General features: G+C 47.0%; 7 protein-coding genes across 9 annotated transcripts in view; 2 read left to right on the forward strand and 5 right to left on the reverse strand.

Moving 5' to 3' along the window:
• Positions 1–687: 687 nt before the first annotated feature.
• LOC132260522 (protein ERGIC-53) lies at positions 688–4,889 on the reverse strand. Of its 2 annotated transcripts, XM_059758701.1 has the most exons (4): positions 2,498–2,824; positions 2,116–2,270; positions 905–2,055; positions 688–812 (listed from the first exon to the last, which is right to left on the reverse strand). In XM_059758701.1, exons 1-4 carry the CDS (start codon positions 2,688–2,690, stop codon positions 776–778), a joined length of 1,536 nt encoding a protein of 511 aa, XP_059614684.1. In that variant the 5' UTR covers positions 2,691–2,824; the 3' UTR covers positions 688–775. The 2 variants fall into 2 exon arrangements, with proteins under 2 accessions (XP_059614684.1, XP_059614683.1); XM_059758700.1 differs by lacking the exons at positions 688–812; positions 905–2,055; positions 2,498–2,824 and adding exons at positions 2,853–4,731; positions 4,789–4,889 and having other exon boundaries at positions 2,158–2,270.
• A 33-nt stretch (positions 4,890–4,922) lies between these two features.
• LOC132260525 (serine--tRNA ligase, cytoplasmic) lies at positions 4,923–6,680 on the reverse strand. The gene is made up of 2 exons (XM_059758705.1): positions 5,860–6,680; positions 4,923–5,792 (listed from the first exon to the last, which is right to left on the reverse strand). Exons 1-2 carry the CDS (start codon positions 6,556–6,558, stop codon positions 5,019–5,021), a joined length of 1,473 nt encoding a protein of 490 aa, XP_059614688.1. The 5' UTR covers positions 6,559–6,680; the 3' UTR covers positions 4,923–5,018.
• Positions 6,681–6,706: 26 nt separating this feature from the next.
• Positions 6,707–7,815, forward strand: LOC132260528 (histone chaperone asf1). Its single transcript, XM_059758708.1, has 2 exons — positions 6,707–7,471; positions 7,532–7,815. The coding sequence occupies exons 1-2, from the start codon at positions 6,994–6,996 to the stop codon at positions 7,696–7,698; spliced, it is 645 nt and encodes a 214-aa protein (XP_059614691.1). The 5' UTR covers positions 6,707–6,993; the 3' UTR covers positions 7,699–7,815.
• Positions 7,707–9,976, reverse strand: LOC132260520 (uncharacterized). Its single transcript, XM_059758696.1, has 2 exons — positions 9,851–9,976; positions 7,707–9,798 (listed from the first exon to the last, which is right to left on the reverse strand). The coding sequence occupies exons 1-2, from the start codon at positions 9,875–9,877 to the stop codon at positions 7,807–7,809; spliced, it is 2,019 nt and encodes a 672-aa protein (XP_059614679.1). The 5' UTR covers positions 9,878–9,976; the 3' UTR covers positions 7,707–7,806.
• On the reverse strand, positions 9,925–10,559 carry LOC132259103 (uncharacterized protein C7orf50 homolog). Its single transcript, XM_059756647.1, has 2 exons — positions 10,490–10,559; positions 9,925–10,433 (listed from the first exon to the last, which is right to left on the reverse strand). The coding sequence occupies exons 1-2, from the start codon at positions 10,557–10,559 to the stop codon at positions 9,925–9,927; spliced, it is 579 nt and encodes a 192-aa protein (XP_059612630.1).
• Positions 10,560–10,601: 42 nt separating this feature from the next.
• Positions 10,602–11,297, reverse strand: LOC132260530 (thioredoxin). The gene is made up of 3 exons (XM_059758711.1): positions 11,061–11,297; positions 10,910–10,991; positions 10,602–10,844 (listed from the first exon to the last, which is right to left on the reverse strand). Exons 1-3 carry the CDS (start codon positions 11,234–11,236, stop codon positions 10,683–10,685), a joined length of 420 nt encoding a protein of 139 aa, XP_059614694.1. The 5' UTR covers positions 11,237–11,297; the 3' UTR covers positions 10,602–10,682.
• Positions 11,298–11,363: 66 nt separating this feature from the next.
• LOC132260514 (supervillin) overlaps positions 11,364–16,407 on the forward strand; it is a 37,836-nt gene continuing 32,792 nt past the window's right edge. Inside the window, exon 1 of one of the 2 annotated variants that reach the window (XM_059758683.1) lies at positions 11,364–11,506. The gene's annotated coding sequence lies outside the window, so the exon portion shown is untranslated. The remainder of the gene's footprint in view (positions 11,507–16,407) is intronic. The other variant, XM_059758685.1, reaches the window with a different exon arrangement.

Consider the following 16,407-nt stretch of genomic DNA (forward strand, 5'->3'; position numbering starts at 1 on the left):
ATCACGTCTCGATGTTGAGAAAAATCTCTGCACATTCGGCACATTCGCTGCCGTTTTCCTTAGGATTTGCGTCCTGCTTGAGGCTCCGATACCACAAAATCGCCCCCAAAAATCCCACAATCGGAACAAAAATGACGAAAAAACACATTTTCTTCTTCTTTCTCCTATTGGAACTCTCCTATGGCAAATACGATACGGAAATGTGGGGAAAGAAATTTCCTGTACAGTAAATTTATTCATCTTTTTGCTAATTAAATTTACGAGCTGCACATCAAAAGTTGTTGCTTGTCTCTCTCTTTCTCACTGTTTCAGCACTCTTGCGAATTTAGCATGAGAATTTTTAATCGGACAGTGTTTTTTTTATCTCTTCCTATTACAATATAAACTCCTTTCTCACCTACATAATTGTAAAACGTACACAATTTAATTCTCTCTCTCGCTCTCTCTCTCTCTTTCTCACAAACACAACAAATTACAATTGGACAGTTTATACTTGGCTTGGAAGCACTTCATAACATTTAAGGAGTAACGAGAAAAGAGATACAAGTAAAATAGAAATTGTTTATTTACACATTTCCATGCGCTTCCAACTTTCGGTTTATCTTTTTCTCCACGTGGAATGACAAAGAGTCTCAGAAGAAGGTGAACAACTCTCTCTTACCTTTCGCATGTCTCTCTCTCTCGGTCTCTTAAGTATCAAAAAAAGTGTTGGTATGATTTTAAATCCATTTCTCTCACTCTGCTCAGCTTTTCAAGTCTTATGCATTTACTTCCATCAGTAGAACTTCTTCGCCTTCGCCTCCCGAGAGTCTCTGCAAAAGCCCCGAAAGAGAGATTGTGAGATAAGCCTTAATCGCTCCACAAACATTTGCCGTGGCAAATATTTGGCCAGACATCCACTCACCTGTACAGACTGTAGATGAAGAGGAGACTCAGCTGGACTACAGTGATCACCAGGAAGGTCGTGAGGCCGAGGCAGTTCGCCGTGGGACAGGCCGCGACTCCTCCGTCCTTCGCGTTGAGCGTGTGGCTGATCTGCGCCATTCCCTGCTTCATGTTGTTCATCGACTCGCGCATCTCGTTCATCAGACCTTGCACTTCGTATCCCGACGACTGCACCTGAGCCGTGGGCTGGCGCGCCTGCGTCTGGATGATGTTGTCTGTGCGCACGGACACGTCGCCGATGATCTGGCGGATCTCCTTGGCCGTCTGGGCGATGTAGTTGTTGTTCTGCAGCAGAGCCTCCACTTCCTGGCGCGAAAGCACCGCCGCCGGCTGCAAGGCTTGTCCTCCGGGTGGCGGAGGAGCTCCTGCTTGATGTCCACCACCAACCGATAGAAGTCCGAGAGTGCGCTCCTGCCGCCCAATCACCTCGTCCATCTTCCTGGACAGATCCCTAATCACCTCCGTCATGCCACTCTGCGCCTGCCAGATCTGTCGCAACTCACGCTGATTGTCGGTTTCGAACCAGTCCTCGAGTTCTTCCTTGGGCGCTTTGTCGGGGTGCTCGCGCCTGTACTCCTCCTTCTGCTGCTCCAGCTTCTTCTGGTACTCCTGATACTCCTTTGACAGGCGATCCGCCTCGTCTGACGGCTGCTGCGCATCCTGTCCGGCCGGATGCAGCGACGTGGTGAGGAAGTGGAACACATCGTGGTCATCCGCCAAGCCACCTGTAGCCGCCGACAGACCGAAGTGTCCCGCCTTGGGCAGATGCACGCCCTCGGCCCTCAAGCACATCTCATAGTCGTCGTTGTTGTTGCTCATGCCGTTGTGAAAGAGCACCGTGAGGATGTTGTTGTAATACTCGATGCGGGCGCGCGTGGGGAAGGGCTTGTTGCGGAAGTCCCTCAGACAGCCGGACAGCAGTTGAGTCGTGCCGTCGTTCTGGTGATCGAACTTCTTCGTGCCGTCGTTCAGCACAGCCATGATGTACGGGTTGTTGTGCTTGTTGTCATTGTCAAAGGAGTCAAAGAACAGACCCAGACCTTGCCAGCGATCGGAGGAGCCGAAGACGTCGCCATTGTAGTCGCCCTTCTCGGAAGTGTACCAGAAAGCCTGCAAGAGGGAGAGCGAAATGAGACTGAAGCTTCTTCAGAAGGCAGTGAATTCACTCACCAATCCATCAGCTCCCACTCTTCCTCGGCCAGAGACTCGGAAGACGATCTCCACATCCCACCAGTCGAAGGTGGTCTTGCTCTTGGTCCAGATGGCTCCCTTCTGGCTCCTCAGCGACGGCGCTATCCTCACACTCTCCGCACTGGCGATGGCATCTGCAAAAGAACAGCCACGTCACATCCCCGCCTGAACTCTCTCCCGCGAAGCACCCCCAATCCCAAAAGCGTACGCGTGTCATTTTCCCCACTGCCACACACACGTGATGCAGGAATCGACAATTATTTTCTATCGCCCTCTCTTTCGCGCACACGCACCCGCCCATGGCGGCACGTACGTCGTTTCTCGCGATTGTGTACTCTGACGTGGTCCACTGTATACTCACTTCCTCCATACTCCCAGAAGGGCACTGTGCCGTCTTTCTGCGCCAAGTACGGCGGCTTGAAGGAGTACTTGTACTGGAATGTGCGATGCACCAGCCCAGGATTGTTCCCTGTCGTCACACGCGTGCACAGCACGAGGAAAAGTGCCACGAAAATGCTCTTTTTCGCGGAAAATGTCGACCCGGTGCCCATCATCGTTCTCACTGCCACTCACACTGCCAACTGACAACACTCAATTCCCCACAAGGCGCGTAAATTACGCTCTTTTCTCCACTCCAGGAGCGCGTAGAAAATTGCAATTCCACCACTTTGAGGTTAGATTTCCACCACTCTGACCGCTCATCCCGCGCAACTCACCGTTTGCCACATATGCTTTCACTCAGCCTTGAGCCAGGAGTGCCTGCATCTCTTCATGTCCGCCTTCAGGGCGTATCCTCGATGGCATACGCCGCACCGGTGAGGCTTCAGCTTCAGATGATACCCTCGGATGTGCTGTTGAAGCCCATTGGACCGCTTGAAGACCTTCGGGCAGAGTTTGCAGTGGTAATTCTGGGCATCAGTGTGGGAGATTTTATGCTGCCACAGGAGACTGGCCCTCGGGAAGCTCTTCCCACACGTTTCACAGATACAGGGCTTCAGGGTGCGCATCTGATGTGAGGACTCGTGATGCTTCAGACCATTGGGCGAGGAGAATTGCCGTCCGCAAACTGAGCACATGAATCTGAACAGAGTCTCTGTGCTGGCGCAGTTGCGAAAGTTCTGGCAAGCTGGAGAGGTCTTCATGTGGCGATTGAGATCGTGTGGCTTATCGAAGAGATGACCGCATTGGCGGCACTTGAGATCCCATTCCTCCCGCGAACGATGGAGGCGCTCATGGCGCAGGAGATTGCTGGCTCTTGTGTATGTTCTGCCGCAGAACTCACAGGAATATCTCCCATCTTCGCGTCTCCTGTGCAATCTCTGGGATTTCCGTCTGTCATACCGCCCAGGATGGAACAGAATCGCGTGCTTACGCATTTCCAAAAGTTTTGGGAACTCAAGCGAGCACTTTGAACAGGGAAAGGATACGCCTTTTCTGCGCTCGCAGAGAAATCGCTGGTGATGATTGTGAGTGAGTTTAGTGGGGAAATCTTGGCCACAATCGCGACACTTCACTCTCCTCGGATTCCTCAAGCCACTTCTCTTCTGGCACTTCATCTTATGCACCAGGAACTCTCGCATATTCTGATAAATCTTCCCGCACGCCGAACACGTGGAGACCTTGCAGTCTCTAAGCAAGAGATTATTTATGATGTTGATTCTAGGAGTGGAATTTGGCAGCTTCTCCCCCGGATTGACTTCCAGTTTCTCCATTTTGCAGATTTGCAACGGAGATTTGGCGTAAGTGTGATCTGATGGCAGGGAAATGGCAGAGAAATCCGTCATCCAGCTCTCAGGCTTCAATTCTGTCTTCACGGAAATCGAACTTATGATTTCTATGCGATTCTTAGGCGGGATTTTCAGCTCTGTATCAGAAGTCTCTTCGGCGATATCAATAAAGACCTTCTCGAGATCACTAATTTCCATAATTTCGCAGTTTTCCACCTCGTCTGACGGATTGTAGTTCAGAATCTCGTCAATGTAGTGTTCGCAGGATATTTTCTCACTTGATTGCGAAGGACTGTATTCCGGGGGAAGTTCAAAAGGTACTTCCCGAATAGCAATAATCGGCTGTGCATTGATTTCCTCCTTCACGGTCACTTCTTGCTTGATCTTCACTGGTTTTCCTTGCTTTTCCTGGGCCATCTTATCTTCTGGGATCCTCAACTTCTCCGTTTGGCACCTTGTTACGACATCCACAAAAGCGGCAAAAGATCTCAGGCGTGAGAAACAATCTTCGCACGGGGAAATCTCTAAGGAATCAAAGGAAATCGTTGGGAAGCACTTCTGAATCCACTCAGAGACGCTCTTCTCACTCTTCAGGCAGCTCCTTTGCACCAATTCACCTCCACAGAGGTGGCAAAACTCCCTCTCGCTGTCCTTCTCTTCGGATTCATCCTTCTCCTCTCTGGGCATGAGCTGACAAGGTATTGCTCGACTCTTAAGACATCTCCGGCCGCAGTGCTGCCGGAAGTCCTCGAGTGCAAAATGACGACTACATATTGAGCTCCAACGTGAAGGTTTCCAATCACTTCCGCGCTCCTGGACAACGAATTCCGTCCACTTTTGTAACAAAACTCCATCCTTATGTGGAAATCTGTAAACAATGTGATTGTCCAGGAAAACCTCCGAGACTTCAGTGTCATTAACTCACTTGTGGAATGAGATATCCGCACTGTGCGAGTACTTGTCCACACAACTGGGAATCACGCAGAAAGAGGGCATTCTCACGACTTCCTGGACCCAATCAAAAGCAAAACAAAAACAAACTGACAACGAAGAGTGAGGTTAAGGTGAAGAGCAAGCGCGCGGCTCGGAAAAGCGCAATTTTATTCAAATGGTATAAGAATGTGCCAATAAATAGAAAAGGAGTTGAGAAGAGTCCTATTTCTTGCCCTTCTCTTTCTTCGCCACCTTCTCGTTGTCAATGGGCGCTGGCTTCACGAACGGAATTTCCTCCTGGTACTTCTCAGGCATGTACTTTCGCAGCACCTCGGGCACTTTCACGCCCGTCTCTGTCTGGTGCGTCTCCAGGATGGCGCAAATGACTCTCGTGGTGGCGCACATGGTGGCATTGAGCATGTGGACAAAGTCCACACTGGTGTTCATCTTCTTCGTCTGACCGTAGCGGACAAGTAGTCGCCTGGCTTGATAGTCCAGGCAGTTGCTGCACGACACGAGCTCGCGGAATGCCTGAGATCCGCCAAACCACGCCTCCAGATCCAGCTTCTTCGCCGCCGCGTGATTCAGTGCTCCAGAGACGATATTGACAATCCTGTAGGGAATGTCCAGAGACTGATAAAACTCCTCAGCATTGGCAATCATCTCATCCATTGTCTTCCACGATTCATCGTCGAAGGGGGACGTGAGCACGAACTGCTCAATCTTCTCGAACTGATGCACGCGGAAGATGCCTCGAGTGTCTCGCCCGTGAGAACCCGCTTCCTGGCGGAAGCATGTCGAGATCCCGGCATATTTGATGGGAAGCGCGGACTCGGAAATCCACTCATCACGATGATAGGCCGCTATTGGCTGCTCAGAGGTGGCGATCAAGTATTTCTCATCCAGAGAGCCTTCTTCCACCTTTTCGCTGCCCTTTCCAACCACCTTGTACAGCTCCTCGTCGAACTGAGACAACTGAGCCACTTCCTGCATCACCTGAAGGAGGAGAAATCGATGTATTAATTTTTTTCTGCTCTTCGAAGGGACAGAATGCGATTCTCACCTCTTTGCGCATGAAGAATGGCGTGTAGAGCGGCGTGTAGCCCTTACGGAAGAGAATGTGCAAGGCGTGCTGGATCAGCGCCTGCTCCAGAAACACAGCTGCGCCCGTGAGGAAGTATCCCCTGGAGCCCGCTACAACGGCACCCTTCTCGCCGTTCATGCCGTCGATCATGTGAATGAGATCGACATGAGAGTATTTTCCTGTCTTCGAGCAATCCCCGAACGTTCTCTCCACCCTGTTCTCATCCTCATCATTGCTCACGGGCACTGACTCATGCAAGTAGTTGCCAACTTCCCTCAGAGCACTGTTGCGCTTTGCCTCCGCCTCCTGGAGCGCCTTCTCGTTCAGCTCAATCGCCTCATCGATGAGCACTCGCACCTTCTTGATCTGCGACACGGTGAGCTTCTGCAATTCCTCCGCGGTGATCTTCTCCAGATTCTCCACCACTGACAGTGGCACAGCCTCGGCAGCGTCTCCCTCACCCTCCTTGCGCTTCATCTTCTCGCCAATCGCCTTGCTGCAAGTGTTCTTCATGCGATTCCAGTTATCCGCCTTGTGCCTTCGGTTCCGCCATTCGGTGTCCTGCTCAATCACAGTCTCCACCAGCGCCACATCCTTGAACCGCTTCGTTTGGTTCTTCCGCACGGCGTCCGGGTCGTGGCCCTTGTCGCTGCGGAACACATCGAGATCCAGCACCATTTTTCACGCACTAAACACTCACGAGAAGGAAATTTTCCTGAGAAATTGTGAAACTCCTTCGACTCCTGCACTCAACGTGGCGGTGTGAGGTCGCTGCGGTCGCCAAGAGGTGGCGATGTTTGTACGAGGCCGCGGAGGGCGCGAAAACGGCTGCATTTTCGATGTTTTCTCTCACCGTTAGTTTGACAGTTTTTGCGAAGCGACCTGCGGAAAATCGCTTTAAAAAGTGGGAAATCAGTGGAAAATACCAGTGAAAAGTGAGACAGCATCTGAACAAGAATCCAAAGTACCTTTTGCTGCAAGAGTTGAGCGAAAAAGTGTGAAAGGAAGCGAGTAAAGTGGTGTCTCTGGAGCGATTGAGGGATTGAGGTTAGCTATTTTGGTGCCCCATTTGTGCAGAAAGTACCCCAAGTGCACAATTCAACTGCCGGCCAGATGGCGAAGGTTCACATCACCAATGTCGTGGTACTGGACAATCCCAGCAGCTTCTTCAATCCCTTCCAATTTGAGCTCACGTTCGAGTGCATCGAAGAGCTGAAAGAGGATCTGGAGTGGAAGATGATTTACGTGGGCTCCGCGGAATCCGAGGCCTTCGATCAGATTCTCGACACGATCTACGTAGGTCCCGTGCCCGAGGGCCGGCACATATTCGTCTTCCAGGCCGACCCGCCCGATGTCACGCGAATCCCCGAGCAAGACGCTGTGGGAGTCACCATAGTTCTCCTCACGTGCTCCTACCGCGGCCAGGAGTTTGTGCGCGTGGGCTATTTCATCAACAACGAGTACGCCGACCCTGAGCTGCGGGAAAATCCTCCACCGAAGCCTCAGTTTGAGAAACTCACGCGGAACATTCTCGCCACGAAGCCTCGAGTCACGAGATTCAAGATCAACTGGGATGACGCCACGCAAAACGGTGAGTTTCGCCTTCCTGGAATCTCTGGGGCTATAGATTAATGTTGCGCAATTCTTGTAGGATCGACTTCTCACGCGGGTCTCGCGGACGAGAATATGGAGCAGGACAACATGGGATGCACGGTGAGCGCAGCAATAGACGAAAACAGCCTGGCCATGCCCACAGATACCGCACAGTCGAACGGCGTGAACGAGAACTCTAATTCGTTAGCCATGATGGAGTGCTGAGGATTTGAGAAGTGGATTTTAGCTAGTTTGTGAACTGATTCATCCCATTACAATCTCACTGCGTCTATTTCACAGTCCCGCGAGGGAATTTCGCTGTAAATAAATTTTCTACATGAATTTTCCGCCACTGTTCATATCCAGGAGGCGTTCAATGAGGCTGGGAATCGAGCGAAAGCTCCAGAAGTGATCATCCTTGCTGATATCTCTGGGCAAAGTGGAGATCTTGCAGATGCATCCCTTGTAGAGGAAGAGAGTTCGATTCTTGTGAATTACCATGAAGCGCTTGACAGGTGTTGTGATAAAGAATCTGCTGGACATCATCAGACCTCTGCAGAGAAGACGATCGAGGCTGATTGCAGAGCCAGAAACAGACTGAAGAACTATCAAATCACTTGCGGATTCTTCCTCAGAGAGCTCAGAATCATCCTTTGTGATGTCATAAGTGTTATTGGTCGGGAGAACACTTTTATCTTCCTGTTCAATCTCTTCCTCTTCTGTTTCATCCTCACTCGACTCTTCTTCAGTATGGGTGTCTTCCAAGCCGCTGAGGCGCAAATCCAAGAGATCCAGAGGCTCCCGAAGAGTCTCATCCTTCCTTTCATGTTCAACACTTGTCTGAATCTTGTCAGAACTCTGTAATTCTGGTGATTGAGCATCCTCAGATCCACTTTTAGCCTGTGCAGTAGGATGAGAATTAGTCCTCAGTGAACCATTATGCACTGCAGTTTCATCAGGAGAATCTGGAGAAGCGACTTCCCTCAGCTTTGACTGGATTTCCTTCCGCCTCTCTTTCAGCGTTCTCACCATTTCCGCCAATTGGCTTTCCTGCTCTCTTTTCTTCCGCTCCTGCCCCAGCAATTGTTGGTCAGGAAGCTCGATTTCAGATGCTTTTAAACTTTGAACGTCATCTTGAGGTGAATTGGGTTCATTCTCCCTTACAGAGACAACCTTGACGATGTGAAGCGTCACTCTTGTGCTCTCCTCCGCCAAATTGGCCAGAATGGCTAGCACTCCTTGGAGAGTTTGGTGCATCTGCAGAGAAGACGCGTTGCCCAAGTGTTCATAGGGATTGAGGAAGTAGAAGAGATTCTGCTGCATAATTGTCCAGAAGTTTCCTTGATACTCCATCACAAGACAGCGACCCAGAGCGAGGATGCCTTCAATTCTTCGCACATCCTCAAGAACCTCCAGGAATTCAGCGTAGAAGACAATATCAACGTCCAGTTGTCCTCGTAGAGCGTCACAGAACACGAGATACGAAGACTTCCTGCTATCCTCACTCAAAAGCTTCCTGGTGAGGTTTTCACTCACGATCAGGACTCTGTCCAGAATGTCAGAGTCCCAGGAACAAAGTGGAAACTTCTCAGCGAAAATTGCAGTTGCATAGCCAACGAGAAGTCCTCTGTTGTCACCGTTCTGGCCAGATTCAAGCCGTAGATTGCCTTGAAGAATGGCCAAATCGTCATCTACGATGACAAATCCTCTTCCTGGCAGTTCTGGCTGTTCCTCTGCTGCGCTTCTTTGCAACAATCTTGTCACTTTCATTTCACAAATTCTGTAAGACGTGTCCGACGGATACAAGAAATGCAAAGAGGTCACCAAATCCTTCAATGCCGCCACAAGAAGGATTTGCTTCTTATTGGGAATGAAAGTGAAGTAGCCAAAATTTTCCTCTTTTGTCCAGATGGCGATGGATTCTCCTCCGGAAACGATTACCACTGATTTTCTAGACTTCAAGCATCTCTTGAGATCCGCAAAGAGAGTGTCTTTCTCCTGGTTCATCGCTCCTGACGAGATCTCGTGGAGAAATAAATCCAGGGCATATTTTTCCAGCAGAAAAGTCATCTTGACAGGCGACAGATCTCCAGCAGGATCAGCTACAATCTCATGATTGTGTTCGGCAATGGAGCGAAGCATTTCATTGATAAAATTTGGCGTCCAGGTGTACTCTGGTGAGAGGAAGGAGTAGCAGAACCCCACTAGGCAAGCGCAGAGGCTCTCCTGGGCACTAAAATCATACTGAGTGGTTCCGGAAGTTACTCCCATGGGAAATTTAAAGTAATCCTTCAGCAATTTCTTCTTCCCTCTTCGTTTCTTTACCTAAAAGCAAGAAATCTGTGAGAACATGCCCATCCAACCCAGTGGAACATACCTTTCGAGACTTCTTGTCCACGTTCATAGCGAAAATTTAACAAAACTCTTTCAGTCTACGCAGTCAACTTTGATTTAATGCAACATTTGGAGGATTTCCCTAGCTCTCAAGTACCTGTTCTCGCGTAGCAACAGAGATTTCGTGGAGTCCTTCTCAATCGCCTCGTCCACCTCCTGAATCACTTTCTGCGCCGTGTTGACGAGGAACTGCCGGCTTGCGCCCTTGCTCTTCTCCAGGTACTCCAGAACAATGGGCCACATCTCCTCGTCGAACTTCGTCTCGTTGAGAGCATTGTTCTGGATGAAGATCTGCTTTAGCTTCTCAAATTTCCATCGCGTCTTGTCGTTCTTCCACCTCTTCAGGTAATCTATGGCAGATTCGCGCTCCAGGTTCATCAGCTTCTCCTTGGATTGCTCCGCACTGTTTTTTGTCACTTTCCGTTTCTTCTCTCTCACCGTTTCCACATTGAGCTGATTTTCTGGCTTCTCACTCTCTCTGATCTCCTCTTCTGTGGGCTCCTTGATGTCCTCACCGTCGGATGGTTGCTCCTCCGGCACAACTCTCTCAGCTTCCTCATTTCCGCCTGGAATTTGAACGAAAATCCAGTGCTGTTCTTCAGCTCACAACTCTGTCACTCACCTTCGTCATCTTCTGCCTTCCTCTTCCTGGATTTTCCACTCTTTTTGGGGACTTTCGCCGGCTTGGGCATTCCGATCGATCCGTCAACAAAACAATAACAAATACATAACCCTACATTTTTCAGATTTGCTTTATTTCCATTCTTTTACTGGTTCCTTCTGTTTCTACACATCACTGAGTTTCATAGACTCATCTAGGATTTATTTACAACATCTCCTACCCATTTGCGTAGCTTGTCAGAGTCCTGTAGGCCGATTATTCGATTTTCCTCCTTGCCATTCTTGAAGGCAACCAACACCGGAACAGACGAAACGTCGTAATCTAATGCTAAATCGCTGTGTTCATCCACATCCACCTGAAAGAATCAAAAAAGGTTAAGATCGCTGTTGAGAATATTAAACAGGAAACCATTGGGATTACCTTCAGGAGCGAGATTTTGCCCTCGTTCTCCTGGATGATGGTCTCAATTCTTGGAGTCAACATCTTGCAAGGCCCACACCAGCTGAAATTCACATGATTACGACATGAATAATTGTTCCTATAAATAAAGATTTCATAAAAATGCCCTCACGTTGCAAAAAAGTCCACAATCACTGGAGTCTTGCTCTGGCTGACCTTCTCAGTGAACTCCTCCTGACTCTGGATCTTGTAGATGTTGCTCCATCTTAGGGAGGATGTGCTGAGGAGCCGACGGCCCTGGCCCACGATCCTGGACACCTGGATACCGCGAGTAAGCACCGGAAGCATTTTTATTGCGTAAAAATGCCGATCTCGCGAGATGATTATCAAAACATCGCCAAAACATAGAACCGCGAAGCCCAGCCGAGGAGGTGCGATAGCGCACGAACGAGGTCACGTCAGTCCGAGACAGTATGGAGTCTATTTTTGTCTTGCGAAATTGTTTTCTGTGACTATTTGGGCGAATTCTCCATTGTACCAGATGGAATAATGTGAAAAAGGAGCATCAGTGTTGTGGGCTGTGTTTGTGTGGTTTACATCAAGTGGGTTCCGCACGAGGTAAGTGGCAAACCGCGTCCCTTTGGCATTTGTTTGGCAACATCTCTCCAGACACTTTCGAAGATTGAGGTTATGTGGCGTCCACGGAGTCGCGATTTTCCCCCGGGGGGAAAATCAATGGAAGACGCGCAAAAAGTCCGCCCGGGAGCGTGATTAGTGCCAGATGGTAGATAGAGGATTGGCATGGAAACGCCCCGGTGGCGTGCAAGGAGCTTCCCGTGGGTGAAAAGCGCCCGAGAAGTTTCCATCTGAAGATTCCTATCTCACGGCTCCGCGAGGTCGTTTTCGCACCTTGTCCCACATTCTTGCCCCGTGTTATCACCATCAATCACCTAGACTGCAGCAGTGCACTTCCCCCATCATTTGGACAGCGCAGCCAGCAGAAGCTTGTCAGGCGGAATAATGAAATATTATCAGAAAGGAATACTAACGGTAAGGCGAATAATTCAGTGAGCATTGCACATTAAACCCGTAATTGGCTTCTCGCAGCCTTTCAGCTGCCAGATGGAGAATGGTCTGTCCATTTGGCGGATGGAAATTAAAGGTAACATTCAGGGAGTCGCTACTGATTTCTCGACAAATTGCATCTCCCCTTTTTCAGTCCGGAGGAATCCAGCCAAGAGCTAGTGTGTCGAAGAATTGTGGAAAAAATACGAGCAAGAGTCAAAATTCCACGCCACTGTACATAGAATCTCTGTGGGAATTATTTTAAACAGGCGCAAGCGCCGAAAGCACGCACTCGAGTTGCAAGAGAAAAGACACACTGACCGGAATAATGACGGGAACACTCATTCGCAGAAGATGAAGCCATTAATAGGTTCTCAGTAGTTCACGAAGGTTGTGTCTCAAGTTTGTCATTATGAATTCTGTATTCGTGTCCTTTTGAATAAAGGGGTGGTAAATGTGCCAGAATAATGCATTCTAATTGAGATTAAAGTGATTTTCAGGAATTCGTTCCGTAATTCAATATTTTCTGTAATTTTTATGATTGTGAAGCTCGTGTTCGCAATTTCACGGTGTGTACTGTGCACGTTACGTGGTCGGTTTCCATCTGAATCGTTTTCCACGCATTCATTTAGTTTAGAGCCTTGTGTGATCCACATTGGCAAGAAAATTCCGTCTCTCAGCCATTTGGGAAGAGGCCGTCTGGAGTGGAGAAGGGAAGAAGGAACGGTGAACAGAGGTTGACTTGTGTGGTGTTTTTGTGATAATTGAATTAGAAGGAGAAAGAGACCTGAAGAAATCAGTGATCGATTGTCGCTGGTGAACAAGCATTGAGGCAAATGTGAAACTACCAAATTGAAGTCAGATCCGGACGCTTTTTCTTCAGCACAGATCTTCTCGTTTATGTGTGGATTTTTCTATGCGCGATGCGCGCTGAGGATTTCTAGAATTGCATCGCATATTGAATGATGTGAGTGTGGTTTATTTGCATTATTTCATCTTGCGACGACCTCAGTTGGTCTGCCTCTCCATTTTCGCCTCCTACTAATTTTAAATAGATGAGTAAATATTCTGTCGAAGAGAGAAAGATGATTCTGGGGCACCTTCGAGTGATCTCTCCTTCCTCAATTACCGCGAGAGCGCTCAATTTTTACATGCGGCTCTTCCTCCATCTGTGCTACGCTCGTCTTTTCCTCCTTCCTCAAGTTTATTTTGGAGGTTAATTTCAGTTCTTTTGGACGGAGAGAGAGAGAAAAGTCGTATTTTTTCACGAGGCTCACGCACACACGCACGCATGGGCGCGCATTTTCGTCTCAATAGGGAGTAAGAGGAAAAAGGAGGAGATGTGAGAAAATCCTCTAGTTGATCTGTGTTCGCATTTCGAATTAAAATTATAAATAAAAATTTGTTGAAAATAGACGAGAAAACGCAGATTCTCTGCTTCACAGACACATTTACGCCAGTTTATAAATATTCTTTTGCGGGGAGAAGAAAAGAAATGATGCGGCGTTGGGAAAGGAAGCATGTGAGAAAGTCCAATGAGGAGGTGTTGAAGATAAAAGGAGAGCTTCTTGACCCGCTAATTGCTTATTAATTTCACACACGCATGGCGCGTATATTTGGAGACAAAGAAGCTGGCAATGATTTTCCCAGATGTCAAAAGGATTGCATATGAGTGAAAAGCGCGCACAAACACATGTTCGACACACACAAAAAAATGACGAGGGGGAAGAATAACGCCCAGTGTTTGATTCTAAATTAAAATACATGACTGCCGAATGTCTGTTTTCTCACTTTTCCTATGTGGATTTCTTTTTATAAATTTTCGCCATTGAAACTTGTACTGTTGGTCAGCATCCGGATATTGCTCAAGTGACTCAATTTCTCGGGCGGGATTTAATCACAACGGCATTATATGAAGTCTCGGGATGGGAGACAGATTAAAATTCCCGCAGGATTTTCGTGCTGCTCACGCGAGAAAAGCGGATTAGAGGCGGTGGTGTACAATAGAAGACATTCCTGACAATAGTTAATGTCTGAAAATAGAGTTGAAAGCGTCAGAAAAAAGTGTTTTCGACGGTTTTTCGTATTTTTGGATTCGTACGGAGTTGCAACGAGAATATATTACAATGTGTAAATTGTTTTCTGACAATCTCTAGCTTGGCTTTTTCGTATCAATATTCCGTCTTTATTGTTCTGTAAGAAAAGACTTGGATTCAACTCTGAGTCGTGATTGCCAAGGAGAAGGGGATAAAAAGCTAATTCCCTGCCTTGTTTCTTCCAGAAACCTCCTGCCATATATTTTAAATGGTTGTGTCATAATTTTTGGCCGGCGAGGCACAGACATGAAATGAATATATTTTTGAGGAGGAAACTACTGAAATCACGCGATATCGGTTGCCAAGGAGAGCTCCTAAAAACGCGATTTGAGCCCGTGTTTCGCGAGAAAAAGACTCGCTGTTTCGACATTTCTGCCTAAATACATACTGGATAAAACGTTGTTTCAAATGTTTATATGCACATGGCATGAAAATGGCCATTTTTGCCTACAATTGTTGAATTTTTATGAGAGTCACTTAAAGATAGTTTTGTGGTGTGTTTCCGCCACTCTGAAGTCATCGTAAAAATGTTGATCATGTTCAAGAGTGTGTTTCTTCTGATGGTTGGGACAATGAGGAATTTTTCTTTATTCAATACGTTTTTTTTTTCTCAGTTGCGTTTGAATTTATTATAATTTTTTATCTGTCTGCGAGCAAAAGAGTTGCTGAGATTGTGTGTCTTTTGCCGGGCTGAATGGGACTTTATATAGTTTGCTATGTGAAACTGTTTCCTCAACTCCCCCACGTGAAGGCAAAATGGAGTGAATATTTGTCACGAATGTTTATTCAAATTAATCATATTCTGTTACCCTGGCAAAATTCATCAGCAACACAAAACACTCGCGAAATACTCTTCTTTCTCCCTCTACGAATTCGCCTATGTAGACTTTCGGGTATTCCTCTATTTAAATTGTGTGCTGTGTAAATACTTAATTTGACTTATGACACTTTCTTATCACATGGCGATTCTGAGCTTGTGGTGGAAAGGAAAATAAATCACGAGAGAAAGAGAGATTTGTCGGTTTTCTCTGGGGCGCGTTTTTCGCGAAAATGCCGTGGCAGTTGGAAATAGTGTGTGTGCGAAAGAAGAGGCGTTTTGTACGTTTTTATAAAGAAATTGCGCTATTGAACTCTCCTCTTACCAAGAGACAATTCATAAAAGTGTCGTTGGGTATTGAAGAATCAACATAACAACGTGTATTGTTTGTTAATTTACAAACCAAATCACAATGTGACATACATCTTGATTTATCTGTTGGCTTTTTTACCCCGTTTTGTATATTAAAGTAAGAAAATTACCATTGTGGCATGAGTTATAAATATGTTGGTCGTGTAGAATTTATGTGGAGGGAAAAAATGGAGAGCAGCAACATCATGCAAGAATTTTTGTAAATAGCAAAAAGGCAGGGCTGGTTGATTGCTTACCAGACTTTGAATAACTTATTGAATGCTGGGGTGGCTCGAATTGGCAATATTTGCAATTCATGTCATATTGACGATCACTTTATTTGGTGAATATTCGTTCGTATGCAACTTTACAGATCTCCTTGTATGATCCATGGAGTCTGGATATTTCTAACGCTATTTAGCCATAAAATGTCAAATTCGTAGCTTTTATTCACTGATTGTAAGGCAATAAAGTTGTCTAAAAGTCTGAAGTCAAGCAGCTTGAAATGTTACCAATTCTGCCCTGATGCAGGAGAAAAGATAGGAGAGGTTTATTTATTTGCTGTACACTGAAGAATTTCACATTGAACTGAATAATATTGGATGAAATATACTGGTTGGCAAGTGTTTTAAATACCACCCATAATGGTGAGTTTATCGCCGTGAGGTGAAAAATGTTCTTGCACGTTTCCCACGCTGATTAAAGTTCCACCGGGGATTGTCGAAAAGAAGTATGGCCAAGAGCTATTATTTCAATTACTCTGTTAGTTTGGGATTGTTGAGTTTTCCTTCACAATTACAATTGGAAATAATTCTTTCGATAAAAGCGAGTGTGGTGTTCCTTCGTGTGGTGGGGATATTTTTAAAATTGAAATTTCACACACATAAATTAGTGTTTTGTGTGAGAGATGCGACCACGGGAGAAAGAAAACACTCTCAAGAGACTGCGGAGAGGCTGTTGATAGAGGGGAAAAAAGAGTGCTTGTCGCATTTTTAATTATTCCACTGCATGAGGCAATTCTATGTATGGCCAGGTGTGTACATAAGATAAATTTTATGTACAGCGAGAGAGTTAAACGTGGTACAGGTACGACTATTTGTATAGTCTTACGACAAAATGTGTACCTTGCACAATCTCTGATTGTGTGCAATGGAGAGGATTGGAGCACAGGTATACATATTATGTTGAGC

Source organism: Phlebotomus argentipes, unplaced genomic scaffold, assembly GCF_947086385.1.
Source record: "Phlebotomus argentipes unplaced genomic scaffold, Phlebotomus argentipes genome assembly scaffold_18, whole genome shotgun sequence".
In the NCBI taxonomy this organism is placed as follows: Eukaryota; Metazoa; Arthropoda; class Insecta; order Diptera; family Psychodidae; genus Phlebotomus; species Phlebotomus argentipes.

Excerpts from the sequence above, each read along its gene's own strand:
- LOC132260522 (XM_059758700.1), bottom strand. The coding sequence starts at position 4,859 with ATGCCCTCTTTCTGCGTGATTCCCAGTTGTGTGGACAAGTACTCGCAC. Across the intron at positions 4,732-4,788 it reads GCGGATATCTCATTCCACAA|ATTTCCACATAAGGATGGAG; the intron begins GTGAGTTAATGA and ends CATTGTTTACAG.
- LOC132260525 (XM_059758705.1), bottom strand. The coding sequence starts at position 6,558 with ATGGTGCTGGATCTCGATGTGTTCCGCAGCGACAAGGGCCACGACCCG. Across the intron at positions 5,793-5,859 it reads CATTCTTCATGCGCAAAGAG|GTGATGCAGGAAGTGGCTCA; the intron begins GTGAGAATCGCA and ends CTCCTCCTTCAG.
- LOC132260528 (XM_059758708.1), top strand. The coding sequence starts at position 6,994 with ATGGCGAAGGTTCACATCACCAATGTCGTGGTACTGGACAATCCCAGC. Across the intron at positions 7,472-7,531 it reads GGATGACGCCACGCAAAACG|GATCGACTTCTCACGCGGGT; the intron begins GTGAGTTTCGCC and ends CAATTCTTGTAG.
- LOC132260520 (XM_059758696.1), bottom strand. The coding sequence starts at position 9,877 with ATGAACGTGGACAAGAAGTCTCGAAAG. Across the intron at positions 9,799-9,850 it reads TGGACAAGAAGTCTCGAAAG|GTAAAGAAACGAAGAGGGAA; the intron begins GTATGTTCCACT and ends TCTTGCTTTTAG.
- LOC132259103 (XM_059756647.1), bottom strand. The coding sequence starts at position 10,559 with ATGCCCAAGCCGGCGAAAGTCCCCAAAAAGAGTGGAAAATCCAGGAAG. Across the intron at positions 10,434-10,489 it reads GAAGGCAGAAGATGACGAAG|GCGGAAATGAGGAAGCTGAG; the intron begins GTGAGTGACAGA and ends TTCAAATTCCAG.
- LOC132260530 (XM_059758711.1), bottom strand. The coding sequence starts at position 11,236 with ATGCTTCCGGTGCTTACTCGCGGTATCCAGGTGTCCAGGATCGTGGGC. Across the intron at positions 10,992-11,060 it reads ATTGTGGACTTTTTTGCAAC|CTGGTGTGGGCCTTGCAAGA; the intron begins GTGAGGGCATTT and ends TGTGAATTTCAG. Across the intron at positions 10,845-10,909 it reads GCAAAATCTCGCTCCTGAAG|GTGGATGTGGATGAACACAG; the intron begins GTAATCCCAATG and ends TGATTCTTTCAG.